The 23482-nt window shown below is 40.0% G+C and overlaps 1 protein-coding gene across 1 annotated transcript in view; it reads right to left on the bottom strand.

Annotated features, from left to right (window-relative positions):
- Positions 1–23482, bottom strand: part of LOC127790102 (transcription initiation factor TFIID subunit 1-like) — a 37805-nt gene that overhangs the window by 5479 nt on the left and 8844 nt on the right. The window contains 8 exon segments of the mRNA XM_052319389.1: positions 1982–2141; positions 4018–4224; positions 4683–4827; positions 5216–5382; positions 8236–8359; positions 9632–10023; positions 15206–15365; positions 16168–16226. Coding sequence (XP_052175349.1) covers positions 1982–2141; positions 4018–4224; positions 4683–4827; positions 5216–5382; positions 8236–8359; positions 9632–10023; positions 15206–15365; positions 16168–16226 — 1414 coding nt within the window.

Genomic DNA, 23482 nt, shown 5'->3' on the forward strand with positions numbered 1-23482 from the left:
GACAAATGGTAGAGCCCCTAACCTTAAGGAGTCTTGGTGGTGGAATGAAGAGGTACAATTGAAAATTAAAAATAAGAAAACTTGCTATAAGGCAGTATATCAATGCAACAATGAAGAAAATCAAAAAAATTATAAAGAAGCAAAAAAGGCAGCAAAAAGAGCTGTTAGTAAAGCAAGGTCAAAAGCATATGAGAATTTATATAAACGACTTGATACAAAAGATGGAGAAAGGGATATATATAAATTAGCTAAAGCAAGAGAAAGAAAAACACGGGATTTAAATCAAGTGAAATGCATAAAAGATGACAATCAAAATGTTTTAGTAAATGAGGGAGCGATTAAGGAGAGATGGAAGGAGTATTTCACAAAATTATTTAATGATGGTGGTGACACAAGAGTTAGGTTGTGACATCTTAGTAACTCCGAAGGGAATGTGAGCTACACATTCTATCGACGTATAAGTTCAAATGAAATAAGGCAAGCATTAAAAAAGATGAAAAATCATAAGGCAGTGGGACCAGATAATATACCAATAGAAGCATGGAATGCATGGGAGAAGAGGGCATTTCCTGGCTAACGCAACTATTTAACGCCATCCTTAAATCAAAAAAGATGTCAGATGAGTAGAGAAAGAGTACTTTGGTTCCTATATACAAGAACAAAGGAGATGTTCAAAACTGTGAAAATTATAAAGGAATTAAGTTAATGAGTCATACCATGAAACTCTGGGAGAGAGTAATAGAGTAGAGGCTCAGAAAGGAAACAAAGGTGTCAGAAAATCAGTTTGGTTTCATGCCTGGTAGGTCAACAATGGAAGCTATATATTTACTGAGGCGTCTAATGGAAATGTATCGAGATCATCAGAAGGATCTACATATGGTGTTTATAGATCTAGAAAAGGTCTATGATAGGGTCCCTAGAGAAGTATTATGGAAGGTTTTAGAGAAGAAATGAGTCAAAATAGCCTATATATAAGCCCTTAAGGACATGTATCATGGTATAGAAACAAGGGTCAGAACATGCGGAGGGGATACTGAACCATTTACAACTACAATAGGATTGCATCAAGGTTCTGCACTAAGTCCATACTTATTTGCCCTAGTAATAGATGAACTCACTAAAGATATTCAGACAGATGTGCCATGGTGTATGCTATTTGCAGACGACATAGTGTTGGTGGATGAAACAAAAGAAGGAGTGAACACTAAGCTTGAGTTGTGGAGAAACAATTTAGAATCTAAGGGATTTAAATTAAGTAGAAAGAAAAAAGAATATATGGAATGCAAATTTAGTAAAAATGCAAGAGTGGATGATGTTATAATAAAATTAGAAGACCAAATCTTACAAAAAAAAGACCATTTTTGATATTTGGGATCAGTGATTCAAAAAGATGGAGAAATCCACGAGGATGTCGCACATAGAATTAAGGCAGGTTGGCTAAAATGGAGAAATGCATCGGGGGTGTTATGTGATGGTAAAATCCTATTAAAATTGAAAGAAAAATTTTATAGGACAGCTATAAGATCAGTCTTGCTGTATGGCTCAGAATGTTGGGCAGTCAAATACCAGCATGAGCAAAAGACGAGTGTAGCGGAGATGAGAATGTTAAGATGGATGTGCAGACATACAAGAAAGGATAAAATTAGAAATGAAGTTATTCGTAATAAGGTAGGAATAGTGCCAATCGAGGAGAAGATGAGAGAGACTAGACTAAGATGGTTTGGTCATGTGAGAAGGAGACTAAGAGATGCTCCTGTGAGGAGAGTTGATGAAATGGAACAATTAGTCACAAAAAGAGGTAGAGGTAGACCCAAGAAGACTTTGGGAGAGACATTAAAATTTGATATGAAATATATGGATCTAAATGAGGATATGACAAAAGACAGAAATACATGGAAGTCTAGAATTCATGTAGCCGACCCCACATAGTGGGATAAAGGCTAGATATGTTGTTGTTGTTGTTGTTGCTGAAGCTGGAGAAAGGACATACGCTGTCCACGTGCATACTTGCTTATTGTTGTTGGGTCAACCTTGATGCCAGATTCAGCTTGCTCACTTGAAAGCTTCCGAATCATAGCAATTCGATGCCACCTAGTTTGTTTTGCAATTTGTTCCTCTGGTACATTGAACTTGAGGAGAACCTGGAATGGACAGCGTACTGAACTAAGAACAACAATACACAATTTAGGCAAAACAGATTTCCTTAAATCTTACTGAACAAAAGATGTAAAATGTACACAGATCCTATTAGGAAACCTGCAACTTCTTGTTAAATTACTTTTTCTAGATTGTTGCTCTTGATGGTTGTTATTTACATCAGAAAATGTCTCACCAACGAAGAAATGATCTATTAAAGGTAGACATTTACACAACTTCTGGAGTGACTTCCAAAATACAAAATCCTCAAGATTACACTACAATCACCCAAAAAGATTATAAATCTCTTAGTCCGACTGGAGTGACAAGATCACTATACTATATGAGGCAACCGCAAACAAATGGGATAGATCCGTTGAAACTCCTTAGTGATAAGAGTTTGTTAAACTCTGCAAATTATCCCGTCTAAAAGAGGGTATATATTCTCAAACTCCAGGTGGCAATCTGAACTTGGTCCATCCTACTCAGAATGATCACTTGAATGCCCCAAAATCTCATCCTCGGCCTGATGTGGATGGATGTTGCCTCTGACAAGCCTTCAAGCTTTGACCACCAAACCGCAAGATACAAATTAAAACCAAAGCAGAAAAGCTTTTTCACTCCTTCCTTGTCCTGCCAATCAATAACAAGGTCAAATGACTCAGAGGAGACTCCTGACTGAATATTCAATTGTCCAAGATGGTGCCAGTGCCCCAATGACTCAAAGAAGATCACGCAGCAAAGAAACTGCTGCTGGGCATTAATAATCTCCTGAGTGAGCAAAACTTCAGGTCCCAAATTATAAATGTTATCCCTCAGGTCAAATGCCCTAATCCAATTCAAACATTTTAAGGTTGAGCTATCTTGCATGTACGAGCCACATATGCCATGTGGTTATCTTTTGGCCAAGGGCCTACAAATTTTATACCACCACTGATTTCATCATGTTGCCTTGTATCATGCATAGGCCTGCAAGTGAATAGAGCTGCTTGCAAACGGCTCGAAACTTATCTCAATTAGGGCTTATTCAAACTTGCTTATTTAGTTAAATAAACAAGCATGAACTCGATTTTTAAGCTCATTTAGTATATGAGCCAAGCTTGAGCCTTCAAGTGCTTGGCTCATTTGGCCTCGTGAACAAGCTCGTTCATGGACCATTTGCTGCCTCATTTATAGGCTTGTATGGAACATATTTTGAAATAATGGGTTGTTTTTACAATTGATACATTTTTTACCATATTATTTATACATTCAACATATAGATATATATTGAAATACATTAAGTTTATATGTTCTACATAAATGAGCCTAAAATCAAGCTTATAACGACTTTAAAATTTAAAATTTATGAAAAAGCTTTTATGAAGCTTGCTTATAGCTCATTTAATATAAATGAGCTAAGTTTGAGGTTAACAAGCTTCTAAACAAACAAGTTTGAGCCTTGCTTTTGAGCTTGACTCAAGCTCGAGCTTGGGCTCAAATCTAAACAAACAAACTTGAGCTTTTATGGGCTTAGCTCATTTGCAGCCCTAATCATGTAAGGCAATCCTGCTCTAAATTGGATGGTGAAATACAATTAGCTGGGCAGCATGCTTTTTAACTAACAAAAGCAAGAATTTTGCATCAATATCGTCACACAATAGGCAGTGTAAACAAAACTTAAGTTAACCATTAATGCCACTCTTGAGCCAAAGGAAAATTTATGCTTTACCCAATCATACCGAGCAGAGAAAAACTAGAATGTAGCCTTTTTGAACTGGATTAAGCATTGAGGTATAATGTCCTCTACATAAAACTAATTTCATACAAAGTCTTATCAGGTTCAAGTAAAACATGATAGAACCTGATAATTACTTAAAAGGAAAAGAGAAATAAGCACACCTCTCGTGCAGCTTCCATGCTCAATCTATGAAGATCAGCATCTGTTCCCGTCACAGTTGAACTTCCCCGACTAACAGCTGTTTTTTTCTTTGTCAGTGCATTTGATATTGGTGCCTTTGGAGCAGTGCGGACATAGCTGAAACCCAGGCCCCTTCCAGATGGATCACCAACACCAGTAATTTCCAAACGCTCAATATTTTCTCTGTCCTGCAAAACAATGAAGAAAAGAAGATCAACACCTAAGTGTGGGCATGCAATGACTTCCTTAGGCTGGGAGGATATGGAGCTTTCCGAGGTATAATCAAAGACACAACAGTTGTAAGCTCGAGCATGTTAAATTATGGAGTATAAATATGATGGGGGAAGATCCTAGATACTGGATTGCATGGAAAAAGGGAGGAGGGAGAGAGAAAGAACAGTTTAAAAGGTGAAATTAATATTATCATTCTCCACTGTAAATGCCTGTAAGCTGACCAACTTCCCAGCACTGAGTTAATGGTGGACAGTTTGAATCATTAAGCCCCTCAACAAAAATACCATGCAACTGTCCAAGTTCAGACAAATATTTGACCAACAAGAGCATGAACAGCAGAACTACTAAGAAATCACGTAACAAGGTTAATATAGTTGCCTGACTTATTTACACGGAAAAAAAATATAGTTACCTGACTTGTACAAGCAACAAAATTGCTACTCAAGTTCCATGGTGTTATCTGCAGTTCCCTCTCTATATGTGATGCAGCAGCTAATGCAATTGCTTCATCAGGGAGCTAATTCACGAAGCTCATAGAGCCAACTATACGATTCATCCTGGCACTACGAAAATGTATAGGGAATTGAAAAGTGTATATTGGTGGCCGGGAATGAAAAAAGATGTAGCGCGACAGGTGGCTCGGTGTGATACCTATCAAAGAATCAAGATTGAGCACCAAAGACCGGCTGGAAAATTGCAACCTTTGGAAATTCTTGAGTGGAAGTGGGAACATATCACTATGGATTTCGTAATAGGATTTCCAAAAGGACCCTCGGGGAATGACGCGATTTGGGTGATTGTGAACAGATTGACAAAGTCTGTACACTTCTTGTCAATGAAGACAGGACAACCTATTAGCAAACTAGCTCAGTTGTACATAAAAGAAATCGTCAGACTACATGGGGTACCAGTCAACATTGTCTCTGATAGAGATCTAAGATTTACCTCTCGGTTTTGGAGAAGCTTGCAAGAGCGTCTGGGAACACGCTTGCAGATGAGTACTGCATACCATCCACAAACAGATGGCCAGTCGGAACGAACCATCCAAACATTGGAAGACATGCTGAGAGCGTGTGTAATTGACTTCTCAAAGGGATGGGAAGAACATCTGCCTTTAATTGAGTTCACATATAATAACAGTTTCCATAGCAGTGTCAGAATGGCCCCCTACGAAGCTCTCTACAGTCGAAAATGTAGAACTCCTCTATGCTGGACGGAAGTAGGAGAAGGGCAAATAACAGGACCTAAAATTGTGCAGCAAACAAATGAGAAAATCAAGATAATCCAAGAACGGATCAAAATGGCTCAGAGTAGACAAAAGTTTTATGCAGACCACCGGAGAAGAGACTTGGAGTTTCAACCAGGCGATAAAGTATATTTGAAGATCATACCCTCTCAAGTAATATCCCAAGGAAAGAAGAAAGGGAAGTTGAGCCCTAGATACATCAGACCATATGAGATCTTGAGCGAGTCGGGATAGTTGCTTATCGTTTGGCATTACCTCCGACAATGTCCAACATACATAATGTTTTCCATGTCTCACGACTCTGGAAACATGAGCCTGATCCCACCTAGAAGATTCTTGTAGAGGCTATCGAGCTACGAGAAGATTTAACATATCTCGAAGAACCAGTCGAAATTTTGGATACAAAGGAACAAGACGATACCGTTAGTGAAAGTCCTGTGGAGACATCACAACATTGAAGAAGCTACTTGGGAAAGAGAAGAAGAGATTCGGCAAAATTATCCAAACCTCTTTGACTTTATGGAGACTTAAGAAAATTTCGGGGACGAAATTTATTTTAAGGGGGGGGGGATGTAATACCCCAGAATTTGATGTAAAGCTTGAATGTTACAATGAAGTGAATGATATTTTGATTTAGGGGAAGGAGATAGATCCTTAATTCTATTGAACTGCAAATGTGGAAAGAAGGTCAGAAGTACCTAGGAAAAGATTTAACAAGATAGGATCTTATGATTAAAGTGTTTCAAATGGAAGTTTAGGGCTAAAGTGTAAACAGAAATGGTTTTAGGGCATTAAACTAGATCCAAGTGCAAATATCACAACTTGTAAAAGGGTTAGCTTGTTTCCAACAAAAGGAATAAATGCAATAATGATTCCTTATCCTAGAAGACATGAGTTGGAGAGATAGGATTTGAGAATTTTACCCTAAAGTCTTAAGGAAGAATGGTTGTAATGATTAATTTTACCCTAAAAGTCTAAGATGACATAACTTGGAAGACTAGGATTGGCTTACAAAAGAAGAAGATAATAGTGTTTATCCTAAAGGCCACATGGGGGTGTATTTGGAGGCTTAAGATTGGAAGGAATGGAGACTTGCTTTGAAAGATAGAATCAAAGAAGGAAAAATCAAATATTGTAATGATAGCTAGGGTAGAAAATGAGGTAACCTAGGGGCTAAGAGAAATCTTGAGATTTGGGACTTGAGAGACTATAAAAGGGGAGGAGGAGAGACCTATGTGAAACTAAAAGCATAGGAAAAGAACAAGTGCAAGAAATCCAAAGAAAAAGCAAAGATAGAGATACCTGGTCAGAAAGTAGCAAAAACAGAAAGGAAATCAAAGAGGTAAGCCGATTTTCTTTCCGTAGGGTCATAAAGCACGAAAAGGGGAGTCCATAGGTTTAAACGGAAGGTGAATCGGGGTTCAAATGAATAAGATATAGCCGTTTTAATTTCTAGGTGCAGAATTCGTAAGAAGGAAGGAGACGGCGCGTGCATCACACGCGCCAGCCACTACTGCGCGTGGCCACCCTTCTGGTGGCGTGTGACAGGGCCTCTTCCTCTGTAATTTTGTGGTTTTGCTCCTTAAATCATTCTTTATGTTTATATGTAAAAATATCTTGGATTGGTGACTCGAACTGTATGAAATTGCAGCTAAACCGGGCTAAAATTCCTATAAACGGTGAACCGTCAAGGCCAACAGCTAGGGTGAGTGGTTTCTTGCATTATTTGTGCTTCATATTGATCATCTCTTGAATCATTTGTGTTGAATGTGGACCTAATCACTTGCTCTCTTTGTTTAGCATGTTACTTTTCTTGTTTAATCATTTCATGGCATGTGGTTTTGTGGCAAGCTAGTGGCCGTCATGAGTGGCTCTTGGAGTCACATATGCGTGTTTAAGGTGAGCATGGCATGCGCAGGGATAATTGCAACACCCTGGCATGGCTTCCACAAATGGGGTTTCGCTTTGCATACTTGCATTTCATACATGATCTATTTCTTTCTTAAAACCATCTCACTTAGATTCATATAATCTAACTTGGGTTGATGCCCCTGGAACGTTCCAGATATGTTTGGTATGTCAGGAGCTAAGGAGGTGAGCGAGGCAAACAGGAAAGAAACTATGGCCGCTTAATACTTTTCTGTTACTTTATGTAATCTTATTAAAAAATGTTGTAATAATTCGGAGATTATACTTCTTTTTCTTATGTTAGACTTAAACTCTATCGTAATGAAAGGCTTGTACATGTTATGCTTGTATGGGAAACTCTTTCAAACTTTCTGGCAGGTTCGATCCATGGTTTTCGCTATTTAGGGTTTCCCTAACACCTCTTGGGCGATTAGGTGTATACCTACCTGTGATACTTGAATTGAGGAGGTGTTACAGTGGTATCAGAGCAAGATTATTATGATTTTGGGTAAGATATGATTTACCTGACTTTGAGGTTTTTGATGTGTGACAGGATATGGACCCCAACGAAATAGAAAACCAACGCCAAAGGGCTATTACGGGCTGGTGGACTGCGGTGCTTCAGGGACGCGTCATGTAACCTGTTGATGTTCTGGGAACTTTTCTTCACATAGTTGTTCCTGTCATACAGCAAGTCCCGCCAGGCCCAGTACTCCCGTATATAGTAGAACTCCAATTGGGCTACTTGGTGTCCATATTAACCCCAGAGATGCAGGGATTGGCTCATCAACTTTTGGAGCAAGCTATTTACCCTGACACCGAGACATTTGTTGACCATTTGCGCAAGGCAGAAGAAAACCAAGGAATTGGAGACGTGCCGGTAGACGTGGATGATCTTGTAGATTTTCCTAAGGAGAGGGAACTCACGCCTCCCACTGCATCAGAGTCAGAGGAGGAGTAGTCTACCATGAGTTAGGAAATTTTGTGGGTTGTAGATATGTACGATAGAGGCCAAATCGGATATACTGTATTATACTAATGATAGTAGGATAGGCATAGTACTTACCCCTTACTTGCGGGAATTTTGGATTGTATGACAAATAGTATAGCAAACTCGGATGGCATAGATAAGGCTTTAGTAGCTGTGTAAAACGAGGATGTAACGAAATAATAGTAGTATATGTGTATAACAAGGATGTAATGAATTAGTAGTGGTATAAAAAATGATGGTCTAATGTAAGGTGTAGTAGTATTGTGTAGATGGACATGTACTTGTGTGGTGGGAATGGAAATGGTAAACAAAGCATGTAGACCCTTTGGGATTTTGGACAAGATTAGAGATGAAAAGGATAGAGTTTGAGAAAGACCTTGCAAGCTCTCGGAAGGATACAGGTATTCTAAGGACCTAAGGGCACTAGAAAAGTATTTTGTGAGATAGTGATAGGTCTGATCATAAGAGTTAGTGTTATTTTCTTTGAGGATTTTAGAAGCTTCAATTATGATTGTGTGAGACAAGCCTAGTTTCTCTGTTTTATGGGTTCAAGCATGTGATCCTTAAATGTCGTTCTTATAAACTTTGTGGTTGTTTTAGATGGTGAACACTCGACGATCCAAAACCATCAAATTCTGGGGTATTACATCTCTCACACAATCATAATTGAAGCTTCTAAAATCCTCAAAGAAAATAACACTAACCCTTATGATCAGACCTATCACTATCTCACAAAATACTTTTCTAGTGCCCTTAGGTCCTTAGAATACATGTATCCTTCCGAGAGCCTGCGAGGTCTTTCTCAAACTCTATCCTTTTCATCTCTAATCTTGTCCAAAATCCCAAAGGGTCTACATACTCTATTTACTATTTCTATTCCCACCACACAAGTACATGTCCATCTACACAATACTACTACACCTTACATTAGACCGTCATATTTTATACCACTATTATTCATTACATCCTTGTTATACACATATACTACTATTATTTCGTTACATCCTCGTTATACATAGCTACTAAAGCCTTATCTATGCCATCCGAATTTGCTATACTATTTGTCATACAATCCAAAATTCTCACAACTAAGGGGTAAGTACTATGCCTATCCTACCATCATTAGTATAATACAGTATATCCGATTTGGCCTCTATCGTACATATCTACAACCCACAAAATTTCCTAACTCATGGTAAACTACTACTCCTCTGACTCTGATGCAGTGGGAGGCGTGAGTTCCCTCTCCTCAGAAAAATCTACAAGATCATCCACGTCTACCGACACGTCTCCAATTCCTTGGTTTTGTTTTGCCTCGCGCAAATGGTCAACAAATGTCTCGGTGTCAGGGTAAATAGCTTGCTCCAAAAGTTGATGAGCCAATCCCTGCATCTCTGGGGTTAGTATGGACACCAAGTAGCCCAACTGGAATTCTACTATATACGAGAGTACTGGGCCTGGCGGGACTTGTTGTATGACAGGAACAACTATGTGAAGAAAAGTTCCCAGAACATCAACAGGTTGCATGACGCGTCCCTGAAGCACCGCAGTCCACCAGCCCGTAATAACCCTTTGGCGTTGGTTTTCTATTTCATTGGGGTCCATATCCTGTCACACACCAAAAACCTCAATGTCAGGTAAATCATACCTTACCCAAAATCACAATAATCCTGCTTTGATACCACTGTAACACCTCCTCGATTCAAGTATCACAGGTAGGTATACACCAAATCGTCCAAGAGGTGTTAGGGAAACTCTAAATAGCGAAAACCATGGATCGAACCTGCCAGAAAGTTTGAAAGGGTTTCCCATACAAGCATAATATGTACAACCCTTTCATTACGATAGAGTTTAAGTCTAACATAAGAAAAAGAAGTATAATCTCCGAATTATTACAACATTTTTGAATAAGATTACATAAAGTAACAGAAAAGTATTAAGCGGCCATAGTTTCTTTCCCGTTTGCCTCTCTCGTCTCCTTAGCTCCTGACATACCAAACATACCTGGAACGTGGAACGTTCCAGGGGCATCAACCCAAGTTAGATCACATGAATCTAAGTGAGATGATTTTAAGAAAGAAATAGATCATGTATGAAATGCAAGTATGCAAAGTGAAACCCCCTTTGTAAAAACCATGCTAGGGTGTTGCAATCACCCCTGGGCACGTCATGCTCACCTCAAACACGCATATGTGACTCCAAGAGCCACTCATGACAGCCACTAGCTTGTCACAAAACCACATGCCATGAATGATGAAACAAGAAAAGTAACATGCTAAACAAAGAGAGCAAGTGAGTAGGTCCACATTCAACACAAATGATTCAAGAGATGATTAATATGAAGCACAAATAATGCAAGAAACCACTCACCCTAGCTGTTGGCCTTGATGGTTCATCGTTTATAGGATATTAGCCCGATTTAGCTACAGTTTTATACAGTTCGAGTCACCAATCCAAGATATTTTTACATATAACCATAGAGAATGATTTAAGGAGCAAAACCACAAAATTACAGAGGAAGAGGCCCTGTCACGCGCCCTCACGCGCCACCAGAAGGGTGGCCATGCGCAGCAGCGGCTGGCGCGTGTGATGCACGTGTCGTCTCCTTCCTTCTTACGGATTCTACACCTAGAAATTAAAACGACTATATCTTATTCATTTTAACCTCGATTCACCTTCCGTTTGAACCTATGAACTCCCCTTTTCGTGCTCTACGACCTTATGAAAAGAAAATCGGCTTACCTCTTTAATTTCCTTTTTGTTTTTGCTGCTTTCTGACCAGGTATCTCTATCTTTCCTTCTTTGCTTTTTCTTTGAATTTCTTGTACTTGTTCTTTTCCTATGCTTTTAGTTTCACGTGGGTCTCTCCTCCTCTCCTTTTATAGTCTCTCAAGTCCCAAATCTCAAGATTTCTCTTAGCCCCAAAGTTACCTCATTTTCTACCCTAACTATCATTACAATCTTTGATTTTTCCTTCTTTGATTCTATCTTTCAAAGCAAGTCTCCATTCCTTCCAATCCTAAGCCTCCAAATACACCCCCACGTGGTCTTTAGGATAAGCACTATTATCTTCTTCTTTTGTAAGCCAATCCTAGTCTTCCAAGTTATGTCATCTTAGACTTTTAGGGTAAAATTAATCATTACAACCATTCTTCCTCAAGACTTTAGGGTAAAATTCTCAAATCCAATCCTATCTCTCCAACTCATGTCTTCTAGGATAAGGACTCATTATTACATTCATTCCTTTTGTTGGAAACAAGCTAACTCTTTTACAAGTTGTGATATTTGCACTTGGATCCAGTTTAATGCCTTAAAACCATTTCTGTTTACACTTTAACCCTAAACTTCCATTTAAAACACTTTAATCACAAGATCCTATCTTGTTAATTATTTTCCTAGGTACTTCTGACCTTCTTTCCACATTTGTAGTTCAATAGAATTAAGGATCTATCTCCTTCCCCTAAATCAAAATACCATTCACTTCATTGTAACATTCAAGCTTTACATCAAATTCTGGGGTATTACAATCAGAGTAATTAGAGGCAATAGGTTTAGAGGCTGTTTGGCTTACCCTTTTTTATTGGAGCTTTTATGTGAGGTAGCTGTTAGTATAAAAGTTGTGTAGTGTTTAAGTTGATAACGTGTTTGGATAAATATGTTTTTAAACTGTCAGTTAATAGTTATGTGTTTGATTTATAAAAACTGATAAGTTGTCAAAACTTGAAAAAAAGACTAAAATAGACATGATACTAAATAATACAAATAAAATTTATAAAAATTCTATTTTTTATAAAAAAATTATAAATTAATTTCTAAATGTTAGATAAATTATAAATATCTATTAAAAAATATATTAATACAATATATATTACATCTTTTATTTTTTTCCTTAAAAAATATTATCATTAATATATATATACAATATATATACACTTACAGTTACGGTCGATTGGGGATGCCTGGTGGAGGAGGCGGTGGCTGATGGCAACGGTGACTAGCGATGGAGGGTCGACGGCGCTGGGCGGCGGATCTGGATCTGGAAGAAGGACCGGTGATGGCACATTGCGGCGGCTCTAGCTGGGCGACGACGGGCGGCAACGGCAGCAACAGGTAAAAGGCATAAGAGAGGTTGGAGAAGATGATGGGAGAAGAGAGCTTCTGAGGATATAATGGTATTTTTCTCGATCAACGTAGCAGCTTCTTTTGCCAAAGCTAGGGGGTACCAGCTTTTCCTAAATGCTGTTATAACAACTTTTCAGCCATATAGTGTTTAAGCTAATTATTCAAGCCAAACGTTTAACCGCCAAAAGGTGCATAACTTATAAGCGGTTAAACCGCTAAGCCAAATAGCCTCTTAATAGATTCTGCCAGTGTGTTAGTCACGAGGTGATGCTGAGGATGCTCCCCCTTGAGAACATACCGGCAGTGTAAGATCAAGAGGAAAGACGAAAAGGAAAGAATCATTAGTTACTTCACGAGAAGCATGAGAGGGATAAAACGGGAGACCCTCATAGAAAGTGACATCAATAGACACAAAATTTGCAATTGGTAGGACAATAGCACTTGTATCCCTTTTGGGAGGGAGAATACACAATAAAGATACACTTGTGGGCCTTGGGGTCTAATTAGGTTCGAGAGAGAGCATTGTTGTGAACATACACAAAGCATCCAAATACCTTAGGATCAATTGAAGATATATAGGGAGCATTTGGATATAGAGTACAGAGCGTGCTAAGGGGAGTTTGGAATTGCAAGGTTTTAGAAGGAAGACGGTTGATCAAATAAGTTGTTGTAAGGACAACTTCTCCTCAATAGAAATGAGGAATATTGGTAGTAAACACCATAGCTCTAGCCATTTCTAGGAGATCTCTATTTTTCCTTTCAACCACCCCATTTTGTTGGGGTGTATATGGACAAGAGTTTTGATGAAAAATACCATGTTCGGCCAAGTAGTTTGTGAAATCATGAGAAAAATACTCTCGGCCATTGGCAATTCAAAGGATTTGAATAGAAGTTTGGAATATATTCAAAATGAATTTGTGAAATATTTGGAAAATGCTACTAGCTTCTGATTTTCCTTCATTAGGTACACCCAACAAGCTCTAGAATGATCATCAATGAAGGTTATAAACCATTTAGAACCAGTGATATTAGGACATTTAGAAGGACCACAAATATCACTATGTATCAAGTGAAATGGTTTTGAGGGTTTATATGGTTGAATAGAATGGTGTGATCTAGGCTGTTTTGCAAGAGTGCACTGTTCACATGAAAAAACTTGCTTTTTATTGATGAAAATTTCAGGATACAAGGATTTTAGAAAAGGGAAGCTAGGGTGTCCTAAACGTTTATGCCATAACAAGACTTTGGCATTGGTTGTCAACTTTAGGACAACTTTATTTGAAGAGGTATTTGGGAGATCCCCTGCCATCTAGTAAAGACCGTCCATTGCCTTAGCACTGCCAATCATCCTCCTCGATGCTTGATCCTGAAATAAACAATAGGATGTGTTAGAAATTGGGAACACTGGCAGCCTTTAAATCACCCAAGAAACCACTCAAACACCTCACAACACTCACAGCTCACCCAACCAACATACCACAACACAACCATATACTAAAAAACAGAAATTTAACGCAAGAACAGAACAAGAAATGAAAACATCAAACCACACAAGGAGACAAAGATTATCCTAGTTCAGGCCGGCTTGAATCAGCCCTACATCCAGCCTTCAAACCCGAGCACAACATCTTTATTTGATAGATGATCAGTACAGCAACTCCCCTCTTTCTCTCTCTCACAATACAAGCCTCTCCCAAGAATGTACAAAGACTACTTACACACACATATAGCCTTCCACTCTCAAAGCTTTCATGAAAAACAGAAAGAGAACATGCGGCCCTCTAACCCCTAGCCCTCACTACTCTATTTATAGACAACAGTGAAATTTCCTAGGCACATAATTGATATTTACAGTTTGACCCTCAAACTTTAAACTAATTACACTTAAGGCCCAACGCCTATCAACTAACCATTAACCGCATATAAACAACTGCACAAAATCCTATCACTAACTCGAGACAATCTTCAACAGGATGGGTAAAATATTACACTGTAGTTCATATCCTTGGTAACTCTACTAACTGATAGTAAATTGTGTTGCAACCCAGGAACATGTAGTACATATTTGAGACTTAGTTTCGAGATAAATATTGTTCCAATTCCCAAGGCAAGGGAGGTTGTGCCATTAGCCATAGATATATCAATAGAGGAGTTACAAGGTGTACACTCAGGCATTAAACATTCAAAATTTGACATATGATTTGATGCACCAGTATCAACTATCCACACATTCTTAGGAAGCCTCTTTGAAATTAAGGAATAGTGTTGAGAGTTCCTTGCAAGGCTATAGATGTTGTGGTTTGAGAATTAGGTGAACTTGATTGGGTTGTACCTTGATTGAGCAGCTTGTATAAGGCTTGGATCTGATCTTTAGATAGATTCAAACTTGGGTTGTTTCTGGTTTCATTGGACACTTCTGCAGCATAGGCTGATCTTGGGGCTTCCTTTTGGATTCGTGGCTTCCAATTTGCTAGTTTGCCATGGATCTTCCAGCAGGTCTCCTTTGTGTGGTAGGGTTTCTTACAATGGTCACACCACATTTTTTCCCTTGATTTTTAGATGGAAAATCTCCTTGTTTGATAGAGGCAAGGATCGAATTTTGATGATTTAAAATAGGATCATTTAGGTGTTAGAGCATTACTTTACACCTGCTTTCCTCTCTCCTTACTTTTGCAAACACTTCTCTAAGGGATGGTAAGGGCTTTGTGCCCAAAACCTTTCTCCTACCTTCATCCAAATCAGGGTTAAGACCATGTAGAAAATCAAAGATACGATCTTTTTCTACCATCTTGTTGTATTTGTTACTACTATTAGCTGGACATTCCCAACTGACAATATAAAACATATCCATTTCATGCCATAATTCCACCAAAATATTAAAATATTCAGTCACACTGATCATACCTTGTTTTGTTGTTCTAATGGCTGACCTGAGTTCAAAGCATTGAGAGGAGTTTTCCAAGTCAAAATACATCTCTTGGACTGAATCCTAAATCTCCTTTGTTGTCTCGTAGAATAGGTATGTTCTTCCAATTTTTGGTTCCATAGAGTTGATTAACTAGGCCATGATAGTAGAATTTTCTGCCTCCCAAAGGCCATAGGTGGCTACCGTAGTTGGAGTGGGAACTAAACCGATTAGATACTCTGCTTTGCCCTTGACTTTAATCACCAACATTATCGATTGAAACCACTGTCTAAAATTACTCTCATTTAATTTGTGTTGAGTAATTTGTAAAGGGTGATTATCAATGGGGGTTGTGGAAAAATTTGATGGAGAAGGAGATGGAGGAAGGGCTGCTTGGAGAGCTTGCGGCTGAGGCTTCTGTTAGGGTAGGGTTTTGGTGTGTTTTGGCCATGATCGAAACAACTAACACGTTGTTGCTGTTTATGATCGAAACAGTAGCTCTAATACCATGAAACAAGCTTAGAAGAACATGAATGCTTGCTTAATTTCTATTGAATGTGTGAGAGAATAAATATAGGTTACATCCTAGTTTTTCTCCCATAAATTAAGAGAAAATTTAGGTAATCTATCCCCTAGAAACTAGGGTGAGTCATCTCCTAAAACTTAGGAGATATACCACACTTTACAACTTAAAATATAACTCAAAAAACTTTAGGATTACATCTATATCAGCCAGTGATGGACCAAGCTTGTCAACCAATGCACCAAGATGTTCTTTGGTATCCTGAAAAACAAAATTATTTCCTTTAGCAAGGTGTTGAATGATTATGATGAGAGCCCAAAGAAAATTCACTGAAAACTGAATTCAAATTCTCACGACAATCCAATTACAAGAAGAACTAGGCGTTCGAGAGACTCTTAACTCTCGCAAGACTCAATACAAGAATGATATCTACCCCCAACTTCTTCCCCCCCCCCCCCCCTCCCATACATATTCTTCCCCCGCTCCTTCCAACAGAAATCTGTTACACGCACTCTTTTCTATCCTTACGCACATGGCTGGCTGTTATGCCAACCATCCAATTTACCCCTTGGACCTTCTTTAGTAAGTCAAGTAAACCGGGGGCCTATCATTACTCCCCCCTCTCCCCCCCAACTTTCACCTTGTCCTCAAGGTGGAAAAATGGAAACTGTTGCTGGATCAAGTGGTAAAGTTCCCAAGTAGCTTCCAATGGGGGTAGCCCCTTCCATTGTATGAGCACTTCGAACCCCTCTAAGTTCCTTCCGGACCCTGGTCGAACTCCCAGCACTACCTCCGGTTCCAACAGCATCTCAAGGTCTTCAGTAAGCTGTCGAGGAAGCTCCACATTAGCCTCCAATGCCCCTCTTGCCTCCCGTAGCTGTGATACGTGAAATACCGGATGGATTGGACAATGAGATGGAAGTATCAACTTATAAGCTACCGGACCTATTGCCTTCTCAATTTGAAATGGACCATAATAGCGGGCAGCCAACTTTTCATTTGCACGGACAGCCAACGATTTTTGTCGATAGGGCCTTAACTTCAAATAAACCCAATCTCCCTCCTTGTATTTCACCTCCCTTCTTTTCAGATCTGCCCTCTTCTTTATCACAGCTTGTGCTCTCATCAGTTGGGTCTTCAATTCCTCAAGGATTAAGTCTCTTTCAACCAGCTATTGTTCCACCATTGAAACAGGGGTGGTTCCCTTCTCAAACCTCAATAAGGGTGGTGGTTCTCGCCCATACACTGCTTGAAATAGAGTCACCTTGGCAGCAGTGTGGTAGGAGGTGTTATACCATAATTTAGCCCAAGGTAGCCATATGTACCATGCCTTCGGTTTTGAGGAAGCAAAACAACGAAGGTAGGTTTCTAAAGTTCAGTTAAGTACCTCAGTTTGCCCACCCGTTTGAGGGTGATAGGCTGTGCTTCTGTTGAGTTTGGTACCTTGTAGTCAAAACATCTCCTCCCAAAATTTGCTCATGAAAATTTTGTCTCTATCCGATACGATGGACCTTGGAATTCCATGAAGTCTCACCACTTCCTTAATAAAAAATCCAGCCACCTCCCCAGCTGTAAACAGGTGTTTTAAGTCCAATGAAATGCCCGTACTAAGTCTGTCCACCACCACCAAAATGGAATCCATCTTGCCTGATTTCGGCAACCCCTCAATGAAGTCCATAGCAATGTCATCCCAAATTTGGGTTGGGATAGGGAGAGGCTGCAAGAGTCCCCCTAGTGCTAAAGCCATATATTTATTTTGTTGGCAAATTGAACAATCACTTGTGTACTTGTGTATATCCTTCTTCATTCCCTGCCAACAAACATTTGCTGCTACCCTCTTGTAGGTTTTTAAGAATCCTGAGTGTCCTATGCTCCCATCATGCCCCTCATGAAGTAACAATGGAATGAGAGTGGAGCCCTTGGGTAAGTACAACTTGCCCTTGTAAAGGAGAAAACTGTCCACTAGCTGGAAGTTAGGGTGTGAAGTAGAATCAGCCTGAAGCCCCCGGATAAGTTTTTGCAGCCTTGGATCAGCCTTCAATTCATTGGCTAACTTATCCATTTGGACCACTTTAGGCACTGTTAAGGCCATTATTTTTGCTGGGTGGCAGATCCTAGACAGCCCATCAGCAGCTTTGTTTTCCAAGCCAGGTTGATATTGTATCTCAAATTGAAACCCCAACAATTTCACCATCCATTTCAAGTATTCCAGACTCACCACCCACTGTTTCATTAAGTATTTGAGACTATTTTGATCTATTCGTACCACAAACTTCCAGCCTAACAAGTAATGTCTCCATTTTTGCACAATAAACACTATGGCCATTAATTCCCTGTCATAAACAAATTTTTTTCTCCCTAACTGATTGAAAGCATGACTGAAATAAGCAATAGGCCTTTGCTCTTGCGTTAACACAACCCCCATACCTTGTCCCGATGCATCAACCTCAATAACGAAGGGCTTCCCAAAGTCTGGTAAGGCTAAAACAGGTAGGGATACCATTTTAGCCTTAAGTTGTTGGAAGGCCTGCTCGGCTGCCTTGTCCCAAAAGAAGTTATTCTTCCTCAACCTCTCCGTTAGTGGCCTTGCTAACCTGCCATAATCCCTCACAAAGTGTCTATAATACCCCGTAAGGCTAAGGAACCCCCTCAATTCCTTAACTGATGTAAGAGTAGGCCACTCTAGCATAACTTGTATCTTACTTCGATCAACTGAAACCCCGAGATGAGATATAATGTGGCCTAAATATTCGATTTCCAACTGTCCAAACACGCGTTTCTTCCTGTTGGCAAAGAGCTGGTTGTCCGCTAGTACCTTTAAAACACAACGTAGATGTTGTGCATGCTGTTCAAAATCTCTGCTATACACCAATATGTCATCAAAGAACACCAACACAAAACGCCATAAATAATCTCTAAAAACATCATTCATCAAAGATTGAAAGGTGGCTGGTGCATTCGTCATCCTGAATGGCATTAGTCCGGAAAGCTGTCTTGGGAAGATCTTCCAACTTAACTTTAATCTGATGGTAACCAGATTTTAAATTGAGCTTGGAGAAGACCCTGGCACCATGCAACTCATCAAGTAACTCCTCTATCACAGGTATAGGAAATTTATCCGGTATAGTGACCTTGTTCAAGGCCCTATAGTCCACACAAAAACGCCGCCATCCATCCTTTTTTTTAACCAACAAAACCAGACTCGAGAATGGGTTGGAACTAGGTTGTATAATTCCAGCCGCCAACATCTCCTCCCACCAGCTTCTCAATTTCATTTTTTTTGCAAATAGGAGTATCGGTAGGGCCTTACATTGACTGGTGTGGTTCCCGGGAGCAGATTTATGATGTGATCCCTCCTCCTGCAAGATGGCAACCCCTCTGGTGTAGAAAAAACCCTCTCAAATTCAGCCAACACCCCCCCCCCCCCCCCGGCACCTCTGGAACTTCCTCTTAAGCTTATTTGATCTCTGTTGCCATGGTTCCCAACTCTAACAACATTCCTTCCCCATTTTCCCTAAAGGCCTTCACCATTGCTTTCAAGCACACCAAGGTCTTACTCAAGCTAGGGTCCCCTTGCAAGGTTACTGCTATGCCTCCTACTTGAAATTTCATTGTGAGGGCCTTCCAATCCACATTCATTTTTCCAACAACCGCTAGCCACTTCATTCCTAAAATCACATCCAAGCTTCCCAAGTCCAGAGGTAAAAAATCCTCTATGATTTGCAGATTTTGGAGATTAAGCTTCACTTCCCTTGCAAATTCCAGCCCCTTGCACTGCTATTCTAGTCCCCATAACTACCCCATAACCTGTTGTCTCCTCCCTTGGTAAAGCCAAATGTCGCACCAGCTCGGTTGCTATGAAGTTATGAGTTGCCCCTCCATCTATAAGCACCACCACCGGTTGCCTCTCGATGTCCCCCTTGAACTTCATAGTTTGTGGTGTAGTCAATCCAACCACGGAATTCATTGAGAGCTCAATTACCTCCCCATCTTGCCCCGACTCTCCTACTAACTCTTCCAACTTTTCTTCCCCTCCTACGTCCTCTACCTCTTCATCATATATCATCATTACTTGCAGTTCTTTGTTTCTGCACTTGTGGCCTATAGTATACTTCTCATCACATCGAAAACATAAGCCCTTATCTCTTTTTGCCTTCCACTCCGCCTCACTAAGCCGCTTGAAGGGTGGGTTACCCCTTCTCCCATTGGTCTGTGGTCGATTTGGGTTAGGAGGACTGACCATTGTGAGTTTTTGGGGCAGTTGTGAGGGTGGCAGAATCCCTCCTCGCTGGTAAGTTGAAATTGGGTTTGGCCCGGCCGGTCCTTTGTTTGAACCTGCTCCAACTGCCCCTCCCTGAACCACTTGATTCCGCTCCTCTATCCGTTGGGCTAAGTCCATCATATGCTCCAAACCCCTTGGCCTCAACACCCTCAACTCAGCCTTGATTTCAGGTTTTAACCCATTGATGAAATGCCCTTCCAGAATGGCTTTCAACAAATTTTCAAGGGGGGGTGGCAATGTCTTGAAGCATTGGCGGTACTCTAAGACAGTTCCCTTCTGCCGAAGGGCTAACAACCTCTCCTCAACAGAGCCTTCTTGGGTGGGTTGGAAACGACTTCTCAACAGAAACTTAAAGTCCTCCCAGCCCCTCACCCTTCATCGTTTTTCCTCCCATTGGAACCAGGACAGAGTAGCTCCCTCCAAACACAAAGCGGCTGCATCTATCTTCTCCTCATCAGTCATCCCAGTCACCGTCACCGCGACATAACGTCCGGCTCTGAATATCCAGTTGTCTGAATCGTCGTCTTCGAAGAGAGGCATCTCCAATTGTCACCCTCTGATTTCTGATCGCCAACTCCCATCGGCACCCCTAGTCTCGGTGCGTCGCACTCCCACATCCGGGGTTGCCTCGGAATCCTGAATGAATTCCGTAGGCTGGCCTCCCATCTTCTCCTTATTTTTTCACTCCCGTTCCTGCTCTTCCCACTTCGTTCTCATCCATGTGAACTGCTCCAGCAAGTTTGCGACATTCTTCTCCATCGATTGCATCTTGCCCCTCATGGCCTCAACTCCCAGTTGCATGCCTTCCATCCTCCCTTCTAATTCTCCTACTTAGTCCATCAAGTTCACCATCAGGATCAGTGATGCTCTAATACCAAATTGATGAGAGCCCAAAGAAAATTCACTAAAAATTAAATTCAAATTCTCACGACAACCCGATTATAAGAAGAACTGGGCGTTCAAGAGACCCTTAACTCTCCCAAGACTCAATACAAGAATGATATCTACCCCCAACTTCTTCCCCCCCTCCCCCCCCCCCCCCCCCCCCCCATACATATTCTTCCTCCACTCCTTCCCAACAGAAATCTGTTACACGCACTTGCTGGGTTGTTACACAACCCAGTGATTTCCCTTTTCTATCCTTACGCGCATGCCTGATTGTTATGTCAGCCATCCAATTTACCCCCTTGCCCCTGCCCTCTGCCCCTTGGACCTTCTTTGGTAAGTCAAGTAAACCGCCTATCAGATTAGCAGAACAAATAACCTGTAACCAGTCAACTTTTTCAAAGGAAAAATAAAAATGAGCAACATGTATGGGAAAAGGAAGTTAAAAAAGGGGACAAAGTTAACATATATAGAATGATCCAAGTTTAAAATCCCAAATAGAATGCTTGTTGAAGTATGGAAGTCATAACAATATAACCAGTCATCAGGTCCATAATCACAAACAAAAAGCTCAGTGTACTGTCAAAGGTCATTTACTGCTCATTGTTTTAATTTTGCACCACAATTTCTGAAACTAATAACACCAGAAAACAGCTATGAGTCAATGCGTCAGACTTGTTTCCAGTGTAAACTGATTATGAATGAGCCCATAGGATAACTGGAGTGTTTAAAGTTTTAAAAAACCTCAAATTCATGGGAAAGGAAGTAATCATATCTTCCATTCAAAAACCTTGCCAAGGGGGCAAGCAGTTGCATGATGTATGCATAGTTAAGCGGCACTGGTAGTTATACAAAATAACAAATCACATGCCAAGTGTAACCTTGTGCCATCCAAAATTCAACAAAAATATTTATGGAAGGCACAAATCCATAAGAAAATTAACAAATACATGACAGAGGTCAGGTTGAAATTTCACAACTAACAGCTCTGCCTACCGAACAGCATCATTTGCTAGTTCATTGATTCATTCCAAATATGCCAGCAAGACAAAACAGCGACTTGCCACAACTTTTAAGGCCACCCATCAAATTTTATGCATGAATGTCAGTAAGCCAAGAACTGTAACTTAAAATCAAAAACAGCCAAGAACATCAGTAAAAACAACCAAGAACAGGTCCTATGTGGAGCAGGTCCACTAAAATCAAGATTCGTAACTTAAATTTTGCCATAGCAACAGAAATTAGACCCATTTTAAAAAACTACCAAATCCTACAACCTATCTGGGGGAGCATTCTTTTGTCAACTGCAACCAACTACCAAGGGATAATATTACATTCATCAATCAGAAAATCTTAGACTCTTTATCATTGATTTGTTCCCATCGTTAAACATCTACTGTTAAAGCACTATGCTAACAATTTAGGAACTAAAATTTTCAGTTACCCTTAAGAAAGGGACAGGGATGGCAATTTTTACATAAAAGCACAGCCCTACCACACACCACACACCATCATTAATGAGCCAAATTTGGGTTTTCAATATATGGGGTACCAGCTGATAATTGGTCGAGCAGCATAGCCTCCAGAACCTGCTCCACTGTGCTTATACATTCCTAAATTGCCCTAGTATTATTTTCAATTCTACAAAAGCAGCCAAAAAGCATAGATAGGATACTTCTTTATGAAGAAGAAGACACGTCATAACAAGCCAACAAAATCAACTTCTTCATGAATAAACTTTTCAATCATTTGGTTCCTTAAAGCACAAAGCAGGAGAGGATGCACAAGCAGTTCAAGAGAGTACTTGCACCCAAGAGCTTCAAAAGTTAGAGCTGCAAAAGAAGCATCTGGATATGTTGTGATCAGCAGACACACTTTAAAAAGGTCCAGAAGAATGCCATGCGTAAAATATGTTCATCAACCATTGCTGATGGCAAATTCTCCAGGTCAGTAAACTTCAGCAAGAAACCTCCATTTATTTTTAACAAGTAAGAAAGCAACTCTAATTTAATTACTTCAGCAAGTTTTAGAGCTAAGATGCCCACCCTTCCTTTCTTTAGATTTTGCTCGTAGAAGTTACAACAAATTGTTCTGTGGCAAAAAATAGTTGGGCAGCATTTCTATCCCAGTACATGCAACAGTGGAGATGGTCACAAGTAGGTAGATTAGTATAAATTCAAATGGTGGAAAATCTAGATATATAAAAGACTAGTTCTCTTCTAATCTTAAAAAACGTGTCTATGCGAATCATTATATTACAAAGGCCCAAGATTCTATTTAAGGAGGTGCATGTTTCATATGAAACAACAGAACTAAGTCCTCACATCTGTTGACTGTTGACCTATAAATA

Source organism: Diospyros lotus, chromosome 14, assembly GCF_014633365.1.
Source record: "Diospyros lotus cultivar Yz01 chromosome 14, ASM1463336v1, whole genome shotgun sequence".
NCBI classification, from domain to species: Eukaryota; Viridiplantae; Streptophyta; class Magnoliopsida; order Ericales; family Ebenaceae; genus Diospyros; species Diospyros lotus.